We start from the raw sequence: 26,168 nt of genomic DNA on the forward strand, positions 1-26,168 counted from the left end.
ATGAAAGTGGCCTGAAAATCCTTTGTTGAGCTGTTTCTTGATTTTTGCTTTGGGAAATATGGTCAGTAGTAATTATGGGTGCGGGAGAGTTCAGAGGAGAGAGCAAGCGGTTCCTGTGGGTTGGAGTGGGTTGACAAGGCTTAGTCCAAGCTGGGCCTGGAGCTGGGCCTACCAGGATCTGAGGGGACTGAGAGGGGCCTGGGGCGGGGCTGGATGAGGCTGAGCTGAGTTCTCAGCTTCCTAAGAAGGCTCCCTAAAGGGCCTGAAACTGGGACCATTCCCAGGAAAGCCACAGGCCTCTCTCCTAGGACGCTGTTCCACCCAGCCCTGCCCACCACCTCCTCCCCCCAGGGTCTACAGGGTAGCCCAGGCTCCTGGCAAGACATAGTTAGCTTGCTCTTTCAGCCCACAGACCTTTGCTCCAACTGTGTGGCTCCTTTACCCCTCCACCCCCACCCTATGCTTTCCCTAGATCTGGGTAAAGGGCTGTGGGGTGGGGCACCCTAGCCAGTGGGTCCAGCCAGATTTGAGTAGTTGGAAGCATGAGGTCTGAGATGGCCCCAAACAGCCTGCCCCTTTCCCCACCCCTCCTGCTGTGGGGCGTGAGGCTCTGTGGCCCTAGCAGCTCTGTGGCCCTAGCAGCTGTCAGCAGGGAGGGTGAGGGAGAAGGGCCAGAGGTGACTTCCCAGCCCACCCCTTCTCCCCCTGCTTGGATCCAGCCCAGAACTCTCACCCTCCTCCCCTTGTCAGCAGCTGCTGAGCTTCATTCCAGCTCAGTGCTGGGCCCTTGTCCTCCCCAGCACCTCTTCCCAGCATCCTTCACAACCTTTGCCCCAGGAAGGGGGTTTGGGCTAATGTGGGGGACATGGTCACATTTCATAGTTCCTTTGATCTAACAACCCTCAAAAATAAGAAATCACACCTTTGTTTTTTTTTAATGTTTTATTGTGAATTATGTGATAGTTTACATGGGAGAACTTCAGTTTTACATTCATTCCATCGTATATCATCTCACTGCGATGGTTCCAGTCCCCTCCATGCATCATCAACCACCCAAAGGGTATATCCCAGAAACCCGCCCCCTACACTTCCCCCTACTCCCCCCAGTTTTCGGCCCACAGTCCCTTTCCCTCTCTGGGTCCAAAGTCCCCAGTCGCTTCATCACTCCACGTCATCATCACTGTCTCCATCTCACGTATCTCTGTTTCTCTGGGTAGGGTCCCGCTCTCAGCTCTTCTCCATTGATGGTCCCAGAGGCCTCCGCTCCTATCCTGGAGAATTAATTACTTACTTCCTTGTTACAAAACGTCTACCTTTGCATTTCCAACCCTCATAATTCGTCCTGATAAGCATTATTCACTACAGTTATCACGAGTTACCCATCTGTATCTCCTTTCATCAGCTCCGCCCAGACAGATTGAATAGTACCTACTGGAGATTCTGCCTTCTGCCATGCTCCCTAGCACCTGGTTCCCTCTTGAAAGCTTGTAAGCCAGTCACTTCTTGCCTTTGTAGTCCCCCACTCCCAATTTGAGTATCCAATGTCCAAGCTGCCCTTCTCCATCTACTCTGTGTGTGGGTGTGTGTGTGAATGTTTCTTGCTGTGAGGATTTGTTGCCTCTTTTGAGTCGCTGCTCCATAGGTATAGGTCAAGTTCATCAGACTGTATCAGCTCACTCTTTTTTTTTTTCTTTATTTCTTTTCCCCCTCTTCTTTCCTCTCCTGGTTGAGCTCTGATCATCCAGTCATCCGGTCCAAGTCACGTGGGTATCATCTGCAAGTGTGGGCGCTCCTGTGCATATGTCCTCTCTTCCCATCAGCCGGTAGCTCCACTCTCCTCTTCGAGTCCTCCGTGGCCACGCCACTGACTTTGGGCCCAAGAGTCCCCAGGCCTCTTCACACTGCTTGCCAACCAGGTCCCCAACTGGGTCCACACACCTCTATTTTTATGGAAGAGATAAACAGACTCAGAGAGGCCAAGTGACTTACTCAAAGTCACACAGCTTCTTATGGCTGCATTCAGACTTCTGGCTCCCAGCTCAGTGTTCTTTCCCTGTCTTTTTCCAGGTGTGTTTGTGCAGGATTCTATAATCAGGCATTGGGGTTCTGGTCTGAGTCCCACTTGGCCACTTACTCATTTTAGAACTTCAGGCACTCTCCCCTTAACCACTTGGAAGGAATTCCCATCGTCTCATTTGTAAAATAGGATAATAATAGTTTCCACCTCTTGGGATTATTGAGCAATTTAAATGAGATAATCAATGTAAAGTGCTTAGTGTAAGGCCAAGTATGTTCTAAGTGCTCAAAATTGAGAGCTGGCAATATTATCATCAAAGAGTATTAGCCACCAGTACACCTAGCCCTGTGCGTGTTTGATGGGAGCTATAGACATACTCCACAAATAATCCATACCAGTCAACAAATACTCATTTAGCACCTCCTGCGTACCTGGGACTGGAAAAAGAGCAGTGACAAAGGTCCTGTCCAGCTTACATTCCACCCTACACCCACACTCAGCTTCATCAGTATCACAAAGCACTTAGACACTCGTGAGTGCTAAAGAACTTGCCCAGAGACAGCAAGATGTAGAACCACTATGAGTCGGAAGCAACTCAGCAGCACTTAACAGCAACAAGAGCAGGACCAGGACCCAACTCTTCTGCTTCCCAGCATTGCGTCTTAAGTAAGGTGCTGGGGACATCCTGGAGCACTAGATCAAAAACAAAAACCAAGTACGCAGCCCATCGCCATTCTAGTTGATTTTAACTCATAGTGACCCTCTAGGACAGAGGTGGAGTCCTGGCATGGCGCTGTGGGTTAATGCGCTAGACTGTAAAGCCGTTTGAACTGTAAGATCGGCAGTTCAAGCTCACCAGCTAGCTGCTCCTCGGAAACCCTATACAGGGTCACTATGGGTTGGAACCGTCTCGATGGCACTTAACAACAGGACAGAGTAAGGAGTTCTGGTGTGACACCATTAGGATAAGCGCTTGACCTCGCCAGCCGCTCCTCAGAAATCCTGTACAGGGTCACTATGAGTCTGAACCGACTCCATGGCACTTAATGACAACAGCAGCAGTACACAGTAGGACTGATCCATAGGGTCTCCACGGCTATAAATTTTACAAAGGCAGCTTGCCATATCGTTCTCCCGTGGAGCGGCTGGTGGATTTGAACCACCAGTCTTTTGGTTAGCAGTTGAGTGCTTAACCACTGCTCCACCTGGGCTCCTTAGAGGAACTCTTGTAATGGTGCTGACTCCTCTAGGCTTCCTGGAAGAGTGGGTTGTTGTTTTTAAGTGCTGTCTAGTGGGTACCCTTGCTGAATCCTGTAGGGCCTCAGGGATTAGCCTGAGAGGTTGGGAACAATAGGGGCTGTAGCTGCAGCCAGTTTGTGCAGCAACAATTTCAGGAAGGTCTAGCTTAGGCCAAGGCCTCTTGTTCCCCAGGGATGAGCCCAGTCAGAGCTTTAAATACTCCCATGCAGCTCAGAATAACCCCCATTGTCTCTGCCAGCAGTTGGGGCACCCTAAAGGAGCTAGCAGAGTGAAGGATCCTGAGGGAGGCTGCCTTTGGAGGTGGGAAGCAGGGAGGCTGTCTGGGCACTTCCATATATGGTGCAGGCGGTGTTTCTACAAAGACTTTTCCATTTAGCTCCTGCAGGAAGGCCAGCCTTGTGGGCGGGGTGGAGGGGCCTGCGTGAGCAGCGTGAGCAGTGTGCGCCTGCAGGGGAGCCTAGTGGGTGGGAGACTCCAGGGAGAGCTATGTGTCCTCATGAAGGTGCCCCTTTGTGTAAGGGGGAGTGCTATGTGTATTGGCCCACCCTGCCCTCCACCGCAGTGGGCCTCTCCAGGGTCTCCACCCCGGGGCCTCCTGGCATCCTCTCCTGCTGTGGCTATTTTGGGCACTGGCCGGTGTTCAGACTTGGGGAGGGATGGGTAATCCTGCCCAGACCACGGATGCTGGGGTGAGGATGGTGAGGGTATTTTCTGAGCCTGCCGTTCGTTCTAGCCAGTCCAGATCTTCGATAATTTTAGCCTCTGTCCCTGGCTTCAGCTTTCTAGGGCTACGTCCAATAACCTGTAAACCAAGGGGACACTAGCCTCATTGACAAGGACAGAAAGGGGCTCCAGGTAGGCCTTAACCCTCAAGACATCCCCTGCTCTTAGTATCAGGAATAGTTGTTTCTTCTAAGCAACGGGTTTGTTTTTACTTCATGGGATGTGGAATCCAGGGACTGGTCAGGTTTTCTTCTTCCCATTGGCCACTGGAAAACTGAGCACCAAATGAGTGGCCCCTTTCCCAGACCTCTGAGATTTGGCATGTTTTTCTGTGTACTCACTTTGTTCCAAGCTCCATCTGTCTGCCCTTCCCTAGTCTTTCTAATATATGTTGAGTTTATTTTCTCTTGCTGTAGTGTGTGCATCTTTGTAAGCCAGCCGCCTTGAATCTTTTTAGAACAGGGTGGGAAGGGCAGGTATAAATAAATAAGTGATGGTGATGGTAATAGTAATGCTTTGCTGGGCAGTTCCCCACCGTCTGGCTTCCGCCATTTCGTTCTGACCTGTGATTCCCTCCTGTAGCCTCACCCCCCTCCTTGCTGCTGGGAGTCAACAGCCTAGAATTTTAGAATCTTAACATTTCAGATTTTAAGGATCTAAACTGTCAAAGCCAGAAGGAACCTTTGTTGTTGTTGTTAAGTGCTGTCTAGTCAGTTCCGACACATAGCGACCCTGTATAGGGTTTCCTAGGAGCGACTGGTGAGCGTGAACTGCCAACCTTGCAGCTCAAACCGACCTTGCAGTGCAGCGCATTAACCCACAGCGCTACACCAGGACTTGAGAAGGAACCTTTAGGATCATCTAAATTGGAAGCTTTTAAGTGTATTGAACAACCCTTATCAAATCAAATAGCAGTAATGATTACAGCAAATATAGAGCAATGACAACGTATTTGTAACATTTACATTTTAATTTAAAACAACAAATCTAAGAGGTGGGCACAATTTCTACTAATTATCATGCCCATTTCATAGATGGAGAAACTGAGGCATTGAGAGGTGAAGTGACTTGCTCCAGGCCTCACAGCTAGTAAGTAGCTGAACCAGACCTATTACATAGAAGGTCAGAATATAAAATGGGAAAGGAGGCATTTATTTTAAATGAAGCTAGTATTTGAGGGAGGTGTCCCAAACTCTGCCTGTCCCAAAACTTTCTCTCTTTCCCCTTCTACTTTACCCACTCCCCAAAGGTGGCACTGGAGGCAGCTGAAGACAGACTTCTTGTTGTTAAGTGCTGTTGAGTTGGTTCCAACTCAGGAGCAGCTGGTGGGTTTGAACTGCCAACCCTGTGGTTTGCAGTCTAGTGTTGATCCTACAGTGCCACACCAGGAGTCTGAGGACAGGTTGGAAACTACTAATCTAGGTCTACTTCATCATTTCAAAGAGCTGGGTCTAAGGTTGGACTTGCTCAGGAGAGCAGGGCGGGCTGGAATTTCATGGCCCACCCTGCTGTTGGCAGGAGACCAACCCCTGTCCTCCCCCTGCCACCATCAAGCCCCTGCCCCGTTTTCTGCACTCAACAGCTGACCTCTCCGAGGACAGGCATCTTTGGATCTTTGGATGGTCCTAGGAGACCAGGAGTGAGCAAGGACTAGACCGCCCTGTCTGCCCCCACCTGAGAGGGCTGGGCTGGCAGCCAGGGAAGAAAGAGGCAGGTCCCAATTGGGTTTTTCAAATGACAGGGTTTCAGACCAGAAGGGCCTCTCTGAGGAGAGCACACCCCTCCTACCACCAACCAGTCCCTCACCATCCTGATCGCCCTCTGTCTTCAAGAACTTTGTTTCAGAACTCCTGGGGGAGGAGGTCACATCTTACATCTAAAGCTTATTTAGAGAGAACTAGTAGCGTATAGTGGTTACAAGTTGGGCTGCCAACCTCAAGGTCAGCAGTTCGAAACTACCAGCTGTTCCACGGGAGTAAGATGAGGCTTTCTGCTCCCATAAAGATTTACAGCCTCGGAAACCCTGTACAGGGTCTCTATGAGTCTTAGTAGCACAATGATTAAGTGTTCAACTCTGCTGAAGTAAGACCTGATGATCAGCCCCCTTAAGGTGGTTGTTATTACTAAGTGCCATTGAGTCGCTTCTGACTCAGAGACCCTGTATAGGGTTTCTGAGGAGCGGCTGGTGGGTTTGAACTGCTGACCTTGCAGCTAGCAGTCCAGTGTTGATCCTACAGCGTCACAGAGAAAACCTTGTAGGGTGATTCTACTCCACCACATGGGGTTGCTGTGAGCCGAAACTTGACTCAGTAACACCTAACAACAGTTGATAGCTAGTTGAAGTAGTACATTTGAATGAATGTTCCCAAAATGTACTCTGGGGAACCCTAGTGGTACGAACTCTGCATCCAGGTTAAGAAACTTTGTTGTTGTTCGTAAGTGCTGTAAAGTCGGTTCAGACCCATAGGGACCCGATAGAGGGTTTCCAAGGAATGGCTGATGAGCTTGAACTGCCAACCTTGTGGTTCATACTGACTTTGCAGTCCAGCTCATTAACCCACAGCGCCCCACCAGGACTCTTAAGAAAGTTTGGGAAACACTGAATAATTGTGTGTTCTCCTCATCCCTTAATCATGATGTCCAAGCCGTTTTAGGACTCAGAGAACCAGCTTGGCTTTGTCTGTGGAGCCCCTCCCCCATACCTATTACTGTCCCAGAATTAGTGTGTCCTGAGTGGACATTTGGTTCTGACTCAGTGACCCTGGATAGGCTTTCCGATGAGCAGCTGGTGGATTTGAACTGCCAGCTTTATAGTTCACAGTCCAGTGCTTATCCTACAGCACTACCCCAGGAGTCCAGAGTAGACATTAGCCATGAGGAAAGAGGGACAGGGGTCAAGTAAAAAGGCAGGAGCCTTTCTTATTTCCAGCTCAGTTGCTCACAGGCCTGTCTTCTACCATGGGCTTAGTTAGCCTTGCTTACCCCCTCCTCCCTGTGCAGGAAACAGTTGGGGAAAGCCCTGGGGGGTAGGGGAGGTGGAGTTGGCCGCCTTGGCCTCAGCTGTTGGGCTGCTTTTCCAGCCTGTTTTTTCCTGTTGCAGATGCTCACCGGAGCAGGCGCGGAGTGGTTCTCAGAGGCCTGGCTGCCTGGCTGCCTTGCGCAAGGCCCTGGAGCTAGACCCCTGCTCATCCCTTGGGATGCTGGTTCTGGGCAGTGGGACAGGTTTTTCCTCAGTGACCATGGACAGCTTGTTATCCCCCAAAGATGGACCTCTTGGCAGGGTAGCTCCAGAAGTCAGGGCCAAAGAAATGTCAGGGGGAGACTTTGGGTAGTATAGAGTTCTGGTTTGGAATCTTGGAATCCTGGAATTAAGTCCTGCCTCTTCCAGCTCTGCCAACTATAGGCAAGTCACCTCTCAGAGCCTCAATTTCCTCATTTGTAAACTTCATTTATTAATGAATTGAACAGATATTATTGAGAGCCTACCATGCACTTTTAGGTGCTTTTAGCTGCGAGCCAAATGGACCCAATCACTGCCCTTGTGGAGGAGATAGCTAATAGACAGATGTTGCTAGGGGCCATTGAGTCCATTCTGACTCTAGTGACCTCATGGGACACAGTAGACTGACTCAGAGGATTTTCTTAACTGTAATCATCTCGCACACAGATTGTCAGGTCCTTTCTTGTGGCACCGCTGGTACGTTCAAACTGTGAAACTTTCAACCGAGCAATGAATGCTTGACTGTTTTCACCACCAGGCACCTAATAGATTAACGTAAACGTATAGAAAACACCAGGTGCTGACATGCTGTGAATAACAATGAGACCCAGGCTAAGAGATAGGAAATGACTGAGAGCTATAGTCAGTTCTGATACAGGACATGCCTGGATGGCAAACGTGACATTTCAACAGAAGCCAGAGGAAGTGCTGGGGTGAGCCATTGAATATCTGGGGCCAGTGTCTCAGGCAGGGGACACATCAAGTGCAGAGGTCTTGCGGTACAAAGGAGCTTGATGTGTGGGAGGACTAACCAGAAGATGGGAATGGCCAGAAGTAGGAAGTAGGTAGAGCGTGGTAAGAAATGGGGTTGAAGAGTTGGAGATTAGGCAATGTAGGGTCTTGTTGACCAGAATAAGAGTCTCATGTAACCCTTGTGTGAGTCGAGAGCAATAAAAGGCCTAACCTAGCAGGCTCAGGATGTGGTCATTGTTGGTTATGTGCCCCATTTCCACAAAAATTTGTGAAATGTTTTCTCTGTGCCTCTATGGGCTTCGTTCATGGAATCTGGAGGGCTTGGACAGACTCAACCAGTATGGCACGTTGGTGGCTCTGAAGCCAGACAGACACACCAGCACTTTATGCCATCTGGGCCACCCCAGCAGCCAGAGAACCTGAGAACCAAGCCGGGCTGTGGGCAGGAGGTGGGCACGTGAATGCCACAGGCGCTGTTGGCACCGACAGTGCTTGTGGATAATGTTCAATCCCTAGGGACCTTCTCACTGGGCAGCCTGGCCAGTAGCTTCTCCTGTTGGTCCCCTCCCCACTGCTTTGGCCACACCTGGCGCATGGGTGGGGTGGGGGCATTTCCCAGTGGCTTCCTGCTTCCTCCCTCTAAGCCAGCAGACATCTCACTCAGCTGCCAGGGGAGGTCCATTTGTGTATATCTGTGGGACAGGAGGGGAGCATGAGGGGGCGTTGGGCTCTGAGACTCAGTACCATGTCCGCAGCATAGCCATGAGCTCTGGCAAAGTGCAAAATCCTTTGTCACCTTGTACACCATGTTCCTGTGCGCCAAACTTCTTCCAATGTCCTGACCATGCCAGGTCCTCTCCCACCTTGAGTCTCTGCATGTGCTCTTCCTCTGCTGGATACCCACTCATCCCCTTCTCTTAACTTCAGTGACTTCTTCACTCCAAATCAGCTCGTTGCTTCCTCTGGGAAACCTTCCCTAATAACTCCCTGGGCCCCACTAAGTGAGGAGACCCTTCTTTGGGCTCCCTCAGTCCCCATCCTTCATCTTCAGAACTCTTACACTATGTTGTTTTAATGTCTATTTTCCCTAGAAACATAGAGCTCCATGCCTGTCTGCTTCATCATTTATCCCTAATGTCCAATGCATAACGTACCTCCAAAACCAGACCAGTTGTTCATGAGTTGATAACAGTTCTACGTACACAGAGTAGTTTAGAAGCGTGCTCCATAGGCGTTTCAATGCTGGGACCTTTCAGAAGTGGATCATCTGCCTTTCTTCTGAGGTGCCTCTGGGTGGGCTCAAACTCCAGCTTTTCAGTTAGTAGTCAAGCATTTAGCCATGGGTGCCAACAGAGACTCTATACTATAATTGTTGTTGTAAAGTGCTGTCAAGTCAGTGCTGACTCATAGTGACCTTTACAGGGTTTCCAAGGAGTGGCTGGTGGGTTTGAACCACTGACCTTGCAGTTCAAACTGACCTTGCAGTCCATTGCTTATCCTGCAGCGCCACACTAGGACTCGTACATTGTTGTCGTTAAGTACTTTTGAGTCGGTTCTTGTATAAGGTTTAAACCTATATAAGGTTTCCTAGGAGCAGCTGGTGGGCCTTGAGATCAGCAGTCTAGTGCTTATCCTGAGCACCGCACCAGTACTCCTAGGGGCTCAGTAAATAGAATTTGACGTGACTTGGATTGAATTTTTGAACAAGTTTGATCAACTATTCCTTTTCCTTTTTTTGCTTTTTGTTCTTAATTTTTAGTATTAACTGTACTGTAACCCTGGAATTATATAAAACGGGTGATTTAATTTTTCATTTTTAAGACTAGACTAGGATTATTCTTTTATAGTTAAGGGTTCAAATCTGCCCTTCTCTGAGTCTCTGAGAGGAAGTGCCCTGAACAGGGATGCACCAATTCATACATTGCCCCAGATGAGTTCTAGGGGCCTCACAGCAGAGACCATGTTAGACTCATAGGAGAGAGAGAGGGATAAATTCAGAGTTCAGGAAAACATTTGTTCATAAACACCTGTCGGCCCTGCTTCGTAAACCAGATCACTCCCTCATTCCACTTGATTCTTCCAACAGCCTGAGGACGAGGTGAAACAGGATCAAAATGAGGTTTTCTGCTCCTCCCACCTTTTAACTGGTGAAACTGAGGCCCAGAGGTAGTTATCTAAGGGCAGAAGGGATTCAACAGTGGATTTCAGGAGTCATGTGATTTAGCCGTTAGGAAAGGAGCCCTGGTGGCACTGTGGGTTAAGTGTTGGCTGCTAATACTAAGGTCAGCAGTTCAAACACTTTGAGGGAGAAAGGCCAGACTGTTCCCATCAAGAGTCCAGTTCTGAAAACCCTCTGTGGGGTCACTCTAAGTCAGAATTGACTTGATGGCTGTGGATCTGGCTATGATTTTGATTTCTTTTGGGAGAAGATGCTGCGGCCTCTATTTTATGGATGGGGGATAGAGACTCCAAGATCATTCTAGCTGTGTGACCTGGGGCAAATCCTTCTTGACTCCTTCTGAACTTTGCTTTCTTTTTCAGTGACCTGGACTAATTCCTACCTCAGGAAGAGTCTGTTCATTCAGTCTGTCAGTGAGTCAACAAATATTTACTGAGCACCTACTATGTGCCAGGCATTCTTTGCCATTCCAGAGATGCAACAATGATCAAACCGGGAAAACCACAGTCCTGTGGTGCTTATCTTCATGGCTGAGCTGACCTGTGTGGAAGCCGAGTGCATGCATAATAGTGACTCAGTGAGCTTTGCTAAAAGGGAAGGAAGTCAGGGGTTGGTCCAAGCCCACAGGGTAGTTAGGGACAGAGAGGGGACTAGAAAATTCCAGACCCAACTCTTGGGTTCCTTGCTCTCAGCTAAAGGCCCGGCCTGACCCACACCCAGTGCTCCCGTGGGCCCTGGCTGGACCCATAGCCCTTCTAAGTCCCAGTCCTTGGTATTATCCAGAAGACGGGATCTCAATTCTGAGCTAGCTAAGTAGGGGAGTGACCTCCACAGAGGGGGCTCTGGTTTCAAACCCAGCTCCTGTTGCTTTTGCTGTGTGACCTTAGACAGGTAGCTTCACATCTCTGAGCCTAGTTTTTCCTTCTGTACAATGGAGGTGCCAGCGTATGTGCTTCATGGGATTGCTGTGCATTTGATTGAGCTGATCCTTATGGAGACCTGAGCTTGGCTCCCAGCACCACATGAGCACTTGATGAACTTTGCTCCTTTTTTGGGCATCATTATTCTTACTTGGATGACTGACTGGCGAAGGTCCTGCCACCTCGAGGGCTCGAGTGTGAGAAATTGGCAGACCTCCCGAGTGGCACGGGTACCCAGGCATGCCAGAGGAGGCTGTGGCCATCTCCTTTCCGGACCAGCACCCCTTTCAAACTGCAGAGGATTACAGGCCTTTTGGTTTTTGTGTACAGCTCTCCCACCTTGGCAGTTTGCACAACAAAGTGCTGCCCTGACAGATTCCTTGTCCTTTGCTGTCTGTCTGCTGCCCATGAGATGGGTAGGGCAGGGGCACTTTGACCCTGGGTCTTGGGTTTGGATTGTGGCCAAGTTGGGGGAAGCAGTTTGTTTGAGGGTTGTCTGGAAGCCTGTAGCATGGCGGAGTTGGGAGGGACAATGTGTCTAGGTTCATGTCCCTCCCTGAGAACTTGGGGGCCATGGGCCATACATATGCTGGTTCCTCTGCCTTGGGCTGTGAGACAGAGCCTGCTGATCTACCAGCAGGGAAGAGGCAGGTGGGCAGGCAGGAGCTCATGTGTCCACCCCCACATTGTGTCTGGATTTTGATGGGGTGAGCTCACTGCAGCCCAGATGCCTGGAGTCCTGCCCTGGGCAGCTGCAGCTACCCTGGGGACTGTAGGGGGCTCAGATCTTCCTGACTAGTTGTGTGGGTGGTGAGGGGCTCAGTCCCCAGTCCAGGTCATAGCCACGGGAAGGAGGGAATGGGCCAAAGTATGTGAAGAATGTCTATGGGCCAAGCTGGGGTGGGAAGCCCTGGGGTCAGACCCAGAGTCAGCCTCTTTGCAGGCAAATGAGTTCAGCCTTGGAGCCAAACCCTGTTAACCACCTGAGCCAATGCCCCATCTGTCCAGGGCCTGAATAACATGCCAGACCCTTCTCCCATCCCAGACCTGGAGGCTGACCTCTCATCCATACCCACTTCTCCCCTCTACCCTGTACCTCCTGCATGGTACTAATTCTGTCATTTATTGAGTACTTACTATGTATGAGGTACTGCATTGAATGCCTAACATGCTTGATTCCATTTGTACACTGACCCTCTCTGAGCCTCAGTTTGCTTATCTGTGAAATGGAAATAATAATAACACATGTTCACAGTCATTCAGAACCTTGGGGGTCAGATGTGGTTTGGAATTTGAGAAAGGTGACATAGGGCATTTACCAGCTGTGGTGTGACTCCCTCAAGGGAGTCTGGGACAACACCTCATAATCAAACACATTAATATTTCTGCAACAAAATGTATGACTTCACTGTAAGTGGAGTGAATAAGATATTAATAGCTTCATATCAGTTCAAGTCAGAACTTGGCACCAAATGAGCTTGCTAGAAAAATACTTTTAAAAACACTTTTGATTTTTAGAACTTTGTGTTTTTCATGATTACAGATAAAGGGTTGTGGTCCTGTGGTGCCAACCCTCCTGAGGCTGCTGGGAGGATTAAATGAGATGGTCCAAGCACAGTGTTTAGGGCTGGACACAGCATGGTTTTGGACCATGATTCTAACAATTATCTCTTCCCTGTGCTGCCGTCTTCTGATACCTTTGATTTCTATACTTTCATTTTAGAAACTTATCTTCACTGGAAAGAGCCCTGGTGGCCCTGTGGGTAAGGTATTGGGCTGCTAGCTGCAAGGTCGGCAGTTCAAACCCACCAGCCACTCCTGTGGAGCAAGATGAGGCTGTGTGCTCTTGTAAAAGATGCGCCGCCTCAGAAACCCTATCTAGGGTCGCTATGAGTTGGAATCGGCTCGATGGCAGTGGATTTGGTGTCTACGTGTGTAACCTTGGCAAGTTCCACAGTCCTCACTTCTAATGAAAACACCTTTAAAAGCTTTAAGCCCTAGTATGATCCCTAATATGAAATAAAAGCCTTAAGCCCTAGTATGATCCCTAGTATGAAATATCTAGAACAGGCAGGTGTATAGTGATCCGAGTTTATTAGTGGTTAGCAGGGACCGGGGTGTGGGGCAAGGAAGACACAATGCTTAGAGGACACTGAGCTTCTGTTAAGGGTGACGGAAGAAATGAGGAGTATTATTAAGTGGCAGTTGAACAATGTGATGAACATACTGTTGCTAAATTGTTTTTGCAAAGATTGTAGAAACAGCAAATATTTTACCTGTATATTTACCACAATAAAAACAGCAAACCTCAAACCCTAGATTTTATGCCCTACATCTGTATCTGCTCCTCCCCCTATGCCAAACCTTTTTAATGTGTACCTCGGGCTCTGGGCACAGGTACAGATTAAAGCGTTTGGACTGTTCAAACCTACCAACTGCTCTGTGGAAAAAGATGAGTCTGTTGGCTCCCATAAAGGGAGCAGTTCTGTTTGTCCTGTAGCGTCGCTGTGAGTCAGAATCAACTCAGCAACAGTGGGTTTGGCTTGGTACCCTCTTTTACAGGTTAACCTTTTACCTCCACTTCAAATCCTTCCCAGCTGGCCTTGGCTCCCTCTATACCCCCACCCCAGGCCAGGAGAAGAGGCTCTGCCTCCCTCCCTTGTCCCCAAGGACCTTTCCAGAGCTTGAACCTGGATTACCTTGTAGACCATCATCCTCACTAGCATATTTGTGTATGCTCCCAGAAGTCCTTACCTGTGTGCATAGAGAGCCTGCCCCGGAGGGTCACTGCCCCCACCCTGCCCTAAATAGTTGATCCCAGTATGCTAGAACTAATTCCCCCTCCCCCACCTCCCCTCCCATCCCTGCCTTCTTTCCTCTACCAGGAACCTGTGGGTCTGGAAAATCCCCCTCTCTGCTTGGCTTCTTCCTCTCTGGCCCAGATCTGCCCTCTGGACCACTCCTCTACAGTCAGCCTTCCGGCTCCAATGGCTGCCTGAAGCACTGGGTTCCTTTGGGAGGAAACTGGGCTTCCTTACAGCCAGAGACAGACTGGAAGGCAGGAAACCTGGGTTTTATTTCTGCCTCTGACCTTACAGCTGCTGATGGCCTTCCTTGGGCCCTCAGGCACACCCTGTCCAGTCCACTCCCGGCTCCTACATCTTGGGCTGTCCTGGGAGCTGGTCAGTATGGGGATGGGGACCAGGGAACCCTGGACTTCCTGGCACTGCCCCACTTTAGGCTTCATGACCTACCTGGAAGCCTAGCCCAACCCAGCAACTCCCTGGTGGACTGGAGGGCTCTGTATGGGGAGCCAGGAGGTCTTGGGCAAGTCAGTTCTTCCAGGGCCTTGGATCTCTCTTTTGTAAGTAGGAATCATTATTCTTGCCCAACTACTCAGCGTGGATTACCTCAGAGGGTCATTGTCAGGGTCAGATGACACTGAGGCTGAGGAAATGCTTTGTAAACTGAAGCACAGTGTAGCCGAGAGACTCCATGGGAGTGACTGTCAGAAGCCACAGTTCTGGATGATTCCACAGCCCTGATCGCAGTAGTAAGAGCTGAGACTTTGGAGCCAGATCATCAGGGCTCAAACCCCTGATGCTATTTTCAAGTAGATTACTCTCTGTTCCAATTCCCCATCTTTACAATCAGTTTGAGCACCTAGAAAACAGTGTCTGGTGCATAGTAAGTGTTTAATAACCATTACGTTTATTAAGAGCCTGGACTTTCCAAGTGTGGATTCAAGTTCCCTTCTATGGTCAAGTCTCAGCCTTCTTTCTTTTGGCTTTTTCCGGAAGCCTCTTTCCTGTTGGCTCCTTCTCCCTTCCCAGATGTAAAATACAGCTGCTGAAATCTTTTGATCTTCAGCTTTTTTACAAATGAGTGTCTGTTCTTGCCGACTTGCCCCCTGCAGCAGGCCCTGACCTGACCCTGGAGCCATGGACCCTGAGAAGGGGGCTGCAAGCAAGAACAGGCTGGCATATGGAAGAGTTCCACTCCCTGGGGTCCCTGGGGTGGTCGAGGAGGCTTCTGGCCAGGTCCCAACATGCTTGGCTTCTCCTTCCCCTCTCCCTGCAGATGTGTATTTCTGACTTTTTTTCAAGTTGAATCTTGCTTAGCTATTTCCCTTCCAGTTCCAAGCCCATTTCCCTCCTTCCCTGCCCCAGTTCCTTTTTCGCTAGGAGAAGCTCTGGACCTTATTCACTGCACTAGGGGCTGGGGAACACAAGGAATCTTGGTGTCCCATGCATGCCCTCCATGGCCTTGCTTCCAGGTAGTGACAGTGAGTCTTCCCCTTGTGGGGAGGGCCCAAGCCTATCTCTGTCTAGACCCCCTTCTCTGTCCAGGGCCAGTGCCCCTGTATCAGTCCTAGCCTGGGTCAGTCAAGGCCTGCCCAAGACACCCCCCAACCCAGTGGGAACATTGCCCTATGTCCCAAGCCAAGGGAGGAGGCAGAGCCCCTGTGTTCTTATCCAGGAGTTGTCAGCGTCCTCTGGGCTTGCACAACCATGTCCTTCCTGCCAGGGCTGGAGAAAGCCTGACTCTCTGACTCTGAGAAGTGGCCCAGGAATCTTTGGAGGTTCTAAAGCACATGCCTTGATGTGAACCCCAGCAGTCCATTGGTCACCCAGAATGGGCACTTGTCTAGAGGAGGGAAGGGAGAAGGAAGGATGTGTTGGTGGATTGCAGGGGGAAGGGACATTAGGCCAGAGCTGAGAAGATATGGGCAGAATAATTTCTGAGTAGGATTGATAGCGCTGCAAACCGAGATGGCAAATTGACACCTAGAGTGTGCTCAGGGAACTCATAGCGGGAGATGCATCTAGTGATGGTATGGGAGTGAGTGGTTACCTTCAAAGCAGGAAGTAGCTAAAAATAGGTAACATTTTTGTTCCTTCAAGTATTTACTGAACATGAGGTGCTAAGAAGGTGGAGATGGAATTCTTCACAGTCCCTATCTTCAAGGTGCTTCCCTAGTCTGGGTCCAGACAATTCTAAAGTAAGCCCAGAATCTAGCCATGGGGTGGAGAGACCTGCAAAGTGCAAGGAGCCAGGACAAGGCCTCCTGGGAGATTTTCTTAAGCATTTCCTTATCAAATTGGATACACTTAAGAAATTGCATGTAGTAAAATGTGTTCATTTCAAATGTACCTTTCAGTGAGGATATACATACTCCTGGGGAGCGCTACCCCAATCAAGATGCAGATATTTCCATCACCCCCAAAAGTTCCCTTGTGCCCCTTTCCCAGCCAAGCCCACCCCTGACTTCTCCTGACTCCTGGCGACCACTGATCTTTTTTCACTTTAGATTAGGTTTCTTCCATTCTAGAGTTCCAGATGAGGTCCTGGTGTGCGCCATAGGATAACCACAAGGTCGACAATTCAAACCAACTAGCTGCTCCCCAGAACCCCTATACAGGGCGGCTATGAGTCAGAACTGACTTGATGACTCTTAACAACATCAGAGTTCCAGAAAAATGGAGTCCTATAGCTTGTGGTCTTTCACTCAGCATGATGCGGCTGAGATTTGTTCCCCCATGTTGCTATGCTCAGTGTGGTACATTCTTTTTGACTACTAGGAGTTGGAAGAGGTGATGTTTAGTCTGAGTGCTGGAGGGTGAATAGGAATGGATCAGATAACCAAAGAGAGGAAGGGCATTCCAGAGGAAACACCAGCATGAGAACAAACAGAAGTGCCAGGGCCATGGACTTGGGGCCTAGAGGGTACTGACTGACTGCATTTTCTCTCCTGCAGTCCTCACCCTATCCAGCCAGTGAGGGCTAGGTTTGGTTTTCATACTCAAGACTCTTCCCTTCTGACCAGGCCAGAGCAGGGCCTGAGGCCCTCATACAAGTTCACTGGGTTGAGTGCCCATAATGGGACCGACCAAGATGAACCCGTGCATGCCTGTGGGCTCTGGGACTCCCTTGGGTTTATGTTCCTCTAAGTTGCCTGATAAAACTTTGGAAACATCTTCAGCTTGTCCGAGGGGGAAAGATGCATGTCCATTCTCATACCTTTTCTGTGTGGCAGCTGGAACCTTCTCCTCAGGTCTTCGGGGCGGGGCCAGGAGTCTGAGGTGGGATTTGTGTGTGAGTTCCACATTAGCCTGAGGTCACGTGGAGCTCACCCCACATCTCTCTGGCCCCCACTTAGTCCAGTTGCTGGAGGAGAGCCTGCTGGCATGGCCACAAGTGCCTGAGCTAATTCTCCAGCCAGACTGGAAAGTGTCCCCTGCATTTAGAGGTTTGAAGGCCAGACTGGGCAGAAAGAGGTGACCAGGGAGAAACTACTGGTGGGGGCAACACTTTTTACTGGCTTACCTTCCATTCTACTTACCCCCAGCCACACTGACACTGGGTATCCACTGCTCACCATGCTAACACAGGTCCTCTCTTTACCCAACTGTGTTCCCCTGTCCACTACCTATGACCTGGATGCCTCTTGTCTTCTCTAGAGAAAAAGGAACCATCACTTCTGAAAGTGCTTTTAATGTTATTGTATTTCTTCTTTGAGGATTCATTCAAATTCTGGGTTCTGCTCTGAGGTCTCTGAGGGGAGAAGGGGATTTAGGGAAAATGAGTCATGGACCATGGTTTGGTCCTAGCTGGGCTCTTAGGCAAACTAAGTGTGACTTTGGCACTGGTATGACTCTGTGTTACCTATGAAGGGAGGGGAGAGTCGTAGGGCTTCACAGAAGTTGGAGGGCATGACTCAATTTGCTTCCTGGTCTCTCACAGGTGGGCTACGGACTGAGGGCCTATGATGGCTTGTCTCTGCCTGAAGATGCAGAGACTGCCACAGCGGGCCGGGCTGGCTGGAACTATTCTGACCTTTCTGATGACGAGGACTTGCTGGCTGATAGCGCCTCCGGAGGTGAGGTGTCCAGGGGCTAATAGAATAGAGGGCTAAGGGAGCAGGGCTGTGTTCGTTCCCAGAGTGCAGGTGGGTACTCAGAAGGACACATTAAAGCTTGCTCCAGGTGGCACCTTGGGAGAGGCTGAGAACTGTGCATGTCCTGAACCCAGGTCCCAGTGATCCCAGCATGCTCTCCTTACAATCTGTGTGACCCTGGGCCGGTTACTGCACCTCTCTGCCACTGCAGTCTCCTCTAGTGCCTAGGACTCTTGGACTGGCCTGGGAGGGTCGTTGGCAGTGTGTGTGTCCACTGTACAGGATGATGCCCCTGCCCCTCTACTCTGTCCGAAGGGCCCTGTGTGGTGCAAACAGTTTGCATTGGACTAACGATTGACAGTTCCAACCCACCCAGTGGTGCTGTGTAAGAAAGACCTGGCTCTTTGCTTCTATAAAAATAACCGCCAAGAAAACTCTGGAGTAGTTCTGCCCTGTCACCCATGGGGTCAGAATGACTCAGTTGATTAAACAGCAGCTGGGTTTTTGGTGGTTGGTCTACTCAACTTCTGTAAGGAGCCCTGGTGGCTCCATGCTTAAGTGCTTGACTGCTAACTGAAAAGTTGGAGTTTGAACCCATCAGCCACTTCATGTGACTGTCTACTTCTGTAAAGATTGTTGTTGTTGTTAAGTGCCGTTGAGTTGGTTCCGATCCATACGTTCCCTGTGTAGGGTTTCTGAGGAACAGCTGGTGAGCTTGACCCGTTGACCGTGTGGTTCAAACTGACCTTGCAGTCCAGCGCATTAACCCACAGCGCTGGATAGTCCTGCCTAGAAGACTTTATGGGACAGTTGGACTCTGTCATCAGGCTCTCATGAGTTAGAACTGACTTCATGGCAACAGGTTTTGTTGCCTTTTCTTTGTCCTCGCTTTGAGCTGTGACATGACTCCTTCCACTGTGGCCATACAGACAGATGATTAAGTCCCTAGAGTTTGGATCGTATCTGATGGAGGCTCCCAAGCTGACTTGTACAGGTCAGCCCTCCCTAGGTAGTCACAGGGGAAGAGGTCCGTTTTCATTATCCTTCCCCACTATGTGTCAGGTGTCTAATACTTAGTAGGTGCTCAATTAATACTCTTGTAGACTAAAACTCCTCTCTTTTGCTTGCAGATGACATGGGCAGCGGGGACGTGGGTAGCGGGGACTTCCAGATGGGTAAGTTGCTGAAGGTATCCCACAATCTTCCCCCTCACCCCAGAAAGTCCCAGCAGGTCTTCCCAGCCACAGAGACATCCTTGCCTGGGCTGAGGGCTTAAGGGCTCCTGGGGCCTCCTGGAAATGAGCTATACAAGGTGTTCTCTGACCACTGAGGGACAGCAGTGTGGACCATTGGCAGGTCTCTGCGGGCTTGGAGATGGACGGGCTTCTGTACTTGCCTTTGCCACAGGCTCAGGGCAGGGACCAGGAAATGTTTTGTTCTGATAGGGACAAAACCCAGCTGACCAGCATTCAGAGCTGCATCTCCCAGGGCAGCACAGCTGTGAAGTTCTTCCCCAGAGCCCTCCTTGGAGTGGCTGCAGGGTAGGGGTGGTAAGAATGGAGGGATTAGGGGTTCTGACAGGGGTGGGATCAGTCTCACCTGGACTTCAGAAGGACTCCTAGCTGATGGTGGGTCATCTGTGGGAGGCCCAGACTCCTGGGTTATAGGACGAAGGCTGGGCTTTGTGGTAGGAAAGGAGTCAGGCCTCCACCAGCTGCCTCTCTGCTGGCACTTGAGCTGCACAGCCGCCACTGGGATGCAGGGTAGAGAAGGAACTGTGGCGAGTCCCAGCAGCTCCACAGGGGTTCTGTTGCTCTCGCTGGGTGCCAGCACCTGGGGCACTGTGCAATCATGGTCAGGGATGGAGGGAGAGCTTGGCTCAGGCTGACCATTGGACAGCTTCACTGCACCCGGTTTTGCCCAAACCACAGACTTTGATGAGTCCGACCTGAACTCTCCAGGAGTGAGGGTCACTCCCCTTGAACTGATACATCAGGGCATCCCTTTGCTAGCAGGTGGCGTCCTACCTGGGCAGCCTGTTTCTGTGTGTGAGTTCCCGGTGCCTGGCACTGGGACTCTGCTTGAAGCTGCTCCACGTGCAGGTCTCACCTGAGAGTGTTGGCCCCGCACATTCACCCCTCACCCCAGAATGACTTCCTGCGCCTCTTACTGAGCAATGCCTGCTCATTATCTCCTGGAAGAAGGGGGTTTGGGAGCGGCAGCTGGGGAGGGCCAAAAATATTTCCTTGTGAGTGGGGGCTCATCTGTGGGAGGAGGTGGGGCCCGTGGAACAGAGAGCTGAGGTGAGTCTCAGCCAGAGGCAGCAGGTATGTCTCCTGGATTTTTTGTGCCCTAGAGTGTCTGCTTTGACCTGGTCCAAGGGTAGTGTCCTCCAAGTAAGGCCACCCAGACCCCAGAGTCTGCCCTCTGAGAGAACCCTTCCTCTCTCCCTCCCGTCTCTCTTCCGGCACCCAGGACTGTGGCTCGCCCCACCCCAAGGCTGTGGTCCCTGGTTCTGCCACAGCCCCAGCCCCACCTGTGTGCCAGTACCCTCCCTGAGAGCCCCCACCTCTGCCTGTCTCTCCTTGGGATCCCTCCCACCTCCTTTCACCCAGTTTTCTCCACTTCCTGATCAGTCTCTCTCTTTCTCACCTTTGTTCCGCTGCACACCTGTCTGCACGCCATCTCTCTTCCACCCTGGCCTCTGGCTGTCTTTGTCTTTCTCTGTGTACCTCTGTCTTTCTGTTTCTGATTCTCCATTTCTGTCTACTCTCTGACCATCATCCCTCCCTCCCCTCTTCCTTTCTTTCCCCTTTTCTATCATTCTCATGTGTCTGGCTCTGATTCATTCTTTCCCACCTTCTCTTTGTATATCTTCCTCTATCTCTGTGTTTCTCACTTCCACCTTCCCGCCGTCTATCGTTTCTCCTCTCTCTCTTCTCATGTCTCTGTCTCTGATTCTTTGTCTCCCCGTCTCATCTCTCTCCATGTCTCTGTCTCTGATTCTATCTCTGTCCCTCTCCATGTCTCTGTCTGATTCTCTCATCTCCCTTGCTTTCCTGTGTCCCTCTCTGCTGTGCCCACTGCAGGCTCTGGGCCCCCTCTGGGATCCCCTCCCTTGGCTGGCATGATGGTCTCAGAGCCTGATGAGGAGACCCCTCTCAGTAAGTGAACCTGCGCCCACGTCCAGGACAGTCAGGGGCTGCCCACCTCTGCCTCCCTCTCCTCTGTTCCTTTTCTCTTCTCCCTCTCCCTCAGAGATGCCTCCTGTAGAGCCCAGCTGTCTTCCTTCTTCCCCGACCTGGGCTCAGGGATCTAAACCCAGTGGAACTGGGGCCCTGGGCTCCTCCCACGGGGCAGTGATGGGTATAGCCTCCAGACTACGGGGTCTTGTTTCCCAATGAACTGCTGTTCCATCACTGACCCTCAAGTGTGCTCGACACCCAAGTGTCCACTCCCTTGTATCCACCCTGGCCCGTCAGAGGCAGGGGGAGCAGGGCTGGTTCCTAGAGCCACATCTTCTATACCAACCCTCGGGCACCAGCTGTAAGGAGATAACGCAGGGTGGAGATGGGAGAGTGCTTACCCTGACCTGCTCCTAGACTGGGTGAAGAAAGGGGGTGAGGCCCCGCTGGAGGGTCTAAGCCCTTCCCAGGCCCTAGTAGAAAGGGGCTTTGTGAAGCCCAGCCCCCTTCCCTGGGAGCAGGCACATTCCTGGGCAGAGGCCTGGCCTCTTTGCCCATGCTGGGCTATAGGGCTGAGGCCAGGGGCCAGGGTGGGGGGACTCTCAATGGGTCTCTGTGCTGTCTCACAAGGGACCTCTGTGGCCCTGCTCATGGCCTCTACACTCCAGCCTACAGAGCCCCGCCCACCAAGCACCAGGAGCCCTGTAGACCAGAGCAGGCAGCACGCCTTCAAAAAGTACCTCTCCTGTCACTTGGAGTAATGGGAGTCCACTCCTGTAGCCAGCGTACCGCTCTATAATCTCCCAGGGCTTTCTTCTGGTTGCTCTGCTGGTGGGACAGGCCTGGGGTCAGGCACACCTGATGTCTCTGCCTTGGGGACTTTGTACTTGCTGTTCCACTCCCTGGAATGCTTGCCTCCCAGATACTCTTGTGTGGTTTGTGTGGTTCACACTCTTCCTTTAAACATCCACTTTCACAGGGAGGTCTCCCCTGGCCACCCTGTAGAAAACGGCAGCCTGCCCTACCCAACATGTGTGTTTGTTTTTCTCTGTGTTTTTTTCCCATAGTGTCAAGTTGGAATCAAGTCGATTCCAACTCATAGGGACCATGTATAGGGTTTCCAAAGTGTAAATCTATATGGGAACAGAAATCCTCATCTTTCTCCCTCAGAGCATATCTGATGGGTTGAACTTCCAACCTTGTAATTAGCAGTCCAGTGCTTATCCTACAGCAGTACGCCAGGACTCCTCATGCCATATGTTGTTGTTATTAAGTGCCATTGAGTCGGTTCCAACTCATATTGACTCTGTACAAGGTTTCCAAGGAGCAGATGGTGGGTTTGAACCACCAACATTGCGGTTATCAGTCCACACCAGGACTCCTTGCTTCTTTGTTTTATTTCCTTCCTTCCCTACTAGAAGGTGATCTCCATGGGTCTAAGATTTTCATTTCTCTAGTTCCCTGCTGTATCCTCTGCCCCTCAAGCACTGACATATAATGCTGATGGAGTTGGTTCTGGCTCATAGGGACTCTGTGTAGGGTTTCCTAGGCTATAAATCTTTACAGGGGTAGAAAGCCTCATCTTTCTCCTGCGGAGTGACTGGTGGATTCAAACTACTGACCTTGTGGTTAGCAGCCTAACTCGTAACCCACTATGCTATCAGGTTCCTCAATATAGATTTGTGAAAGGAAAGAATGAATGTCTCTCTCACATTGGAAGAAATGAAACTAGTTCTATTCCTTGGGCATGTTGCAAAGCATATAATGACAATAGCAAATCCACTTAGCTCCTTATATATAAGCACTTTATTATATATGAGGGAACATCAGAAAGTTCATGGGAAAATGGAATTAAAAGAGAATGATTTTTTTCCCACAAACTTAAAAAAATTCCCTTATATATTTTATGTATAGATATAAATGCATACTTGTATGTACATATATCTATACATACTCATTTTCAACTCATACTAACCCATTTTTAATATAAATGTTGTTTAATAGTCACTACTTTTATGAGATTTAATGTATATAAAATTATGTCTTGTGTAAGGAGGTTTCAAAAAGCTTGTGGAAAAATGGAATTAAAAGATAATGGAGAAAAACGGTCTTGTGCTCAGTGGGTCCACACAGAACGACAGATCACCAGCCTCCTTTCCTCCCTTCCTTCCTTCCTTATTTTTTTTTTTGCCTTTTGTCCTCTATCCCACATGTTCGTTTAACCCCCTCTCCTAGAGAGAGCCAATCCAAGGCTGGGCAGGGTTGTCTTTGCAGGTTTGGATCCGAGTCTTCCCCAGTGGGGTTATTGTATATAGCTCCTCCCCAGGGCTCACCACCTCTGAGTGGCTCTGACCACCTGGAAAGTGGGAAATTCCCTGGGATTGTATGCTGGTTGGAAAAAAAGGAAAAAAATAAAATGGCATCTTGTGCCCGCGAGCCACAGTGAGCATGATGTGCTTGAACTGAAAGTAAATGAGTTTAAGAGAAAATATGAAATAATTGAAGTCTCTCACAGAACTTTAAAGAAAGAAGTGAATTATCAAAAGAGATAACAAACTGTTACTTTACTGAAAAAAGATTAAAAAAAATCTAAATCGCCAAAACATGTGGAACTTAGTGTTCATTGTACCCATAAAGGGGACCACCTTGAAAAACTACAGGCTCAATTTGAAGAAACCAAAAAGTCTAGAGAAGAGATGTATGAAAAATATGTAATAACCTGGGACCATTATAGAACAGAATTTGAAAATAAACTATGTGATACACTGGAACAAATCAGAATGAAACGAATCAACAGACTGACCATCTTTGAAGTGCCTTTAGGGAAATGGATGAACCAGAAAACAGAAATCTCGGAGAAGCATGAGATAAGTCCCTGGCTGAAAAGGATTGAGCAGTAATGGTTGAAAAGGATGCTTTAGAAAAACATGGTCAGCTCTTAGACGTATACAGAGAATTACAACTTAGTGAGGAAAATAAAATGACAGAATTTCTCTATCAAAGTAAAAAATAATCTTTTGAGTGTGAGCATGTTCAACTTCTACCACAAGAAACTGCAAGAAATCTCACAGCGTCGATTGGAATGTAAAAAATATCAGAAGCAATTGGAGGTTTTAGCTAAAGAATTCTATAGTCTACAAGCCTCTTCTGAAAAACACATTACTGAACCTCAAGCATGGAATTCTGAGCATCGGGCAAGGCTAGACATTTATGAGAAGCTGGAAAAAGTGCTTGATGAGAGAATGATGCAGACTGCAGAAATGGAAAATGAAGATGAGACTCTCCTATGGGTACGGTGCGAATGTACCCATACCAGCCAAAAGATGACTCAAGCCAAGTGTCCACTTGGCAAGAAGAGTGCTTCATTAGAAACACAAAACTTGCTCATTCAAAAAGACCTGGAACATCAAATGGACCAAGGAACAAGGTTTTCACAAGAGCTCGGCAGGGCCAATTTACTGTTAAACCAAACACAGTAACCATACATATTGAATCAGTGTGTCATGGATTCAAAGATTGACTCGCTGAAGTTGTGTATTGTACAACTCGAGGAAGGTGTCAGCAATTAAGGAAAAGTCAGTTTGACTACAGATGAAGACTCAAATGGCATTAGATTTGGAATCGCTTTGATATCATCCTGAAGAGTTGGCAGCAACGAAACATTTTCATTAGTGTGCACAGTAAGCATCATGAGGGCAGCTTACTTCTTACGAAAAGAGTTTCAATAAAAACTGTGACAGCAGCCTTTGGATGTGCCTAGAGAACATGAAGAAATACACTTACACCCAAATACACTTACAAATCATGTAAGTAAGAAAGCTTACTTCTTATGTAAGTAAGAAAGCTTACTTCTTATGAAAAGAGTTTCAATAAAAACTGTGACAGCAGCCTTTGGATGTGCCTAGAGAACATGAAGAAATACACTTACACCCAAACCAACACTGTTTACCAAAAAAAAAGCAACTGAACGGCCTAAGAAAGTAAAGACCAAAACCTAGAATTTTGAATGTATTTACAATGTCTTTACTCTGTGTATTCCTTTTCTAATGAAAAAAGCTTATTCTAATCATATACCAGAAATTGGTTTAAAATAGCTGATTTAGAAGTTTATTTTAATTGAATGTTAAATGAACATATTTTGACAGAATATCAAAAAATATAAAATACAAAATATGATACACTTTCTATTGGATTTTCTCAATCTTGGTACAGACTAAGTAAAGGATACTGTATTTATAATTTCAAAAAAAGATCATGGAGTTTTTTCCAAATTATTTTAAAATAGTTTGTATACCACTGCAAACCACAAGGTCAATGGCTCAAACCCACCAGCTGCTCCATGGGAGAGTGATGAGACTTTCTGCTCCACAAACATTTGCAGCCTTGGAAACCCTATACAGGGTTGCTACGAATCAGAATTGACTTGATGGCACTTAACAACAGCAGGAAGAAACAACTGCTGTATGTGTGTGTTTACACCAGTGTGGTATGACTTAATTCAGAAGTTTATAGCGTGGTGGTAAAGACTGACCTCTCTGCCCCCACACAAATGACAACAGCTTCTGATTCTGTAGCTCTTTGTATGGCATCTAAGTGCACAGGAAGCTGGCTCACAGCCACCCAGTGTGGTATACGCAGTTAATATCTCCATTTCACTGAGGGGAAAATAGGCTCAAGGATGTAAAGTGAGACATGGCCCACTTCAGAACCCCTGACTTTTACAGGATGCTCCATAGCCCTTGTGTAACCAGGCAGAGTCGATGTGATGGAAGGTACACAGAGGGCTGGACTGGAGGAGGAGGGCAGTTCAGGCAGTCTTATTAGAGGAGGTGAGACAGAGTTGAACCCAAAGGATGAGTTGACTAGGAAGTATGTCCCAGGCACACACAAGTTACCCCATGCCAGGGCAGCCTCCTCCAGAAACCACTCCTACCTGCCCAGCTTTGTCTCTGGGCCACTGAGGTCCCCCTCTGCACCATCCCTTGGTTTCAGGATCAGGACATTTTCCTTGTC

General features: G+C 49.1%; 1 protein-coding gene and 1 pseudogene across 1 annotated transcript in view; both read left to right on the forward strand.

The window, feature by feature from the left end:
- The first annotated feature begins 542 nt into the window (after window positions 1–542).
- The window catches only part of HSPG2 (heparan sulfate proteoglycan 2), a 106,159-nt gene continuing 80,533 nt past the window's right edge, over window positions 543–26,168 (forward strand). The window contains exons 1-5 of the mRNA XM_006862403.1: window positions 543–657; window positions 3,853–3,937; window positions 7,101–7,281; window positions 17,817–17,952; window positions 19,101–19,145. Coding sequence (XP_006862465.1) covers window positions 543–657; window positions 3,853–3,937; window positions 7,101–7,281; window positions 17,817–17,952; window positions 19,101–19,145 — 562 coding nt within the window. The remainder of the gene's footprint in view (window positions 658–3,852; window positions 3,938–7,100; window positions 7,282–17,816; window positions 17,953–19,100; window positions 19,146–26,168) is intronic.
- Window positions 23,714–24,915, forward strand: LOC102817111 (annotated as a pseudogene).

The sequence above is a fragment of the Chrysochloris asiatica genome, unplaced genomic scaffold (genome assembly GCF_000296735.1).
Source record: "Chrysochloris asiatica unplaced genomic scaffold, ChrAsi1.0 scaffold00047, whole genome shotgun sequence".
Taxonomy (NCBI): Eukaryota; Metazoa; Chordata; class Mammalia; order Afrosoricida; family Chrysochloridae; genus Chrysochloris; species Chrysochloris asiatica.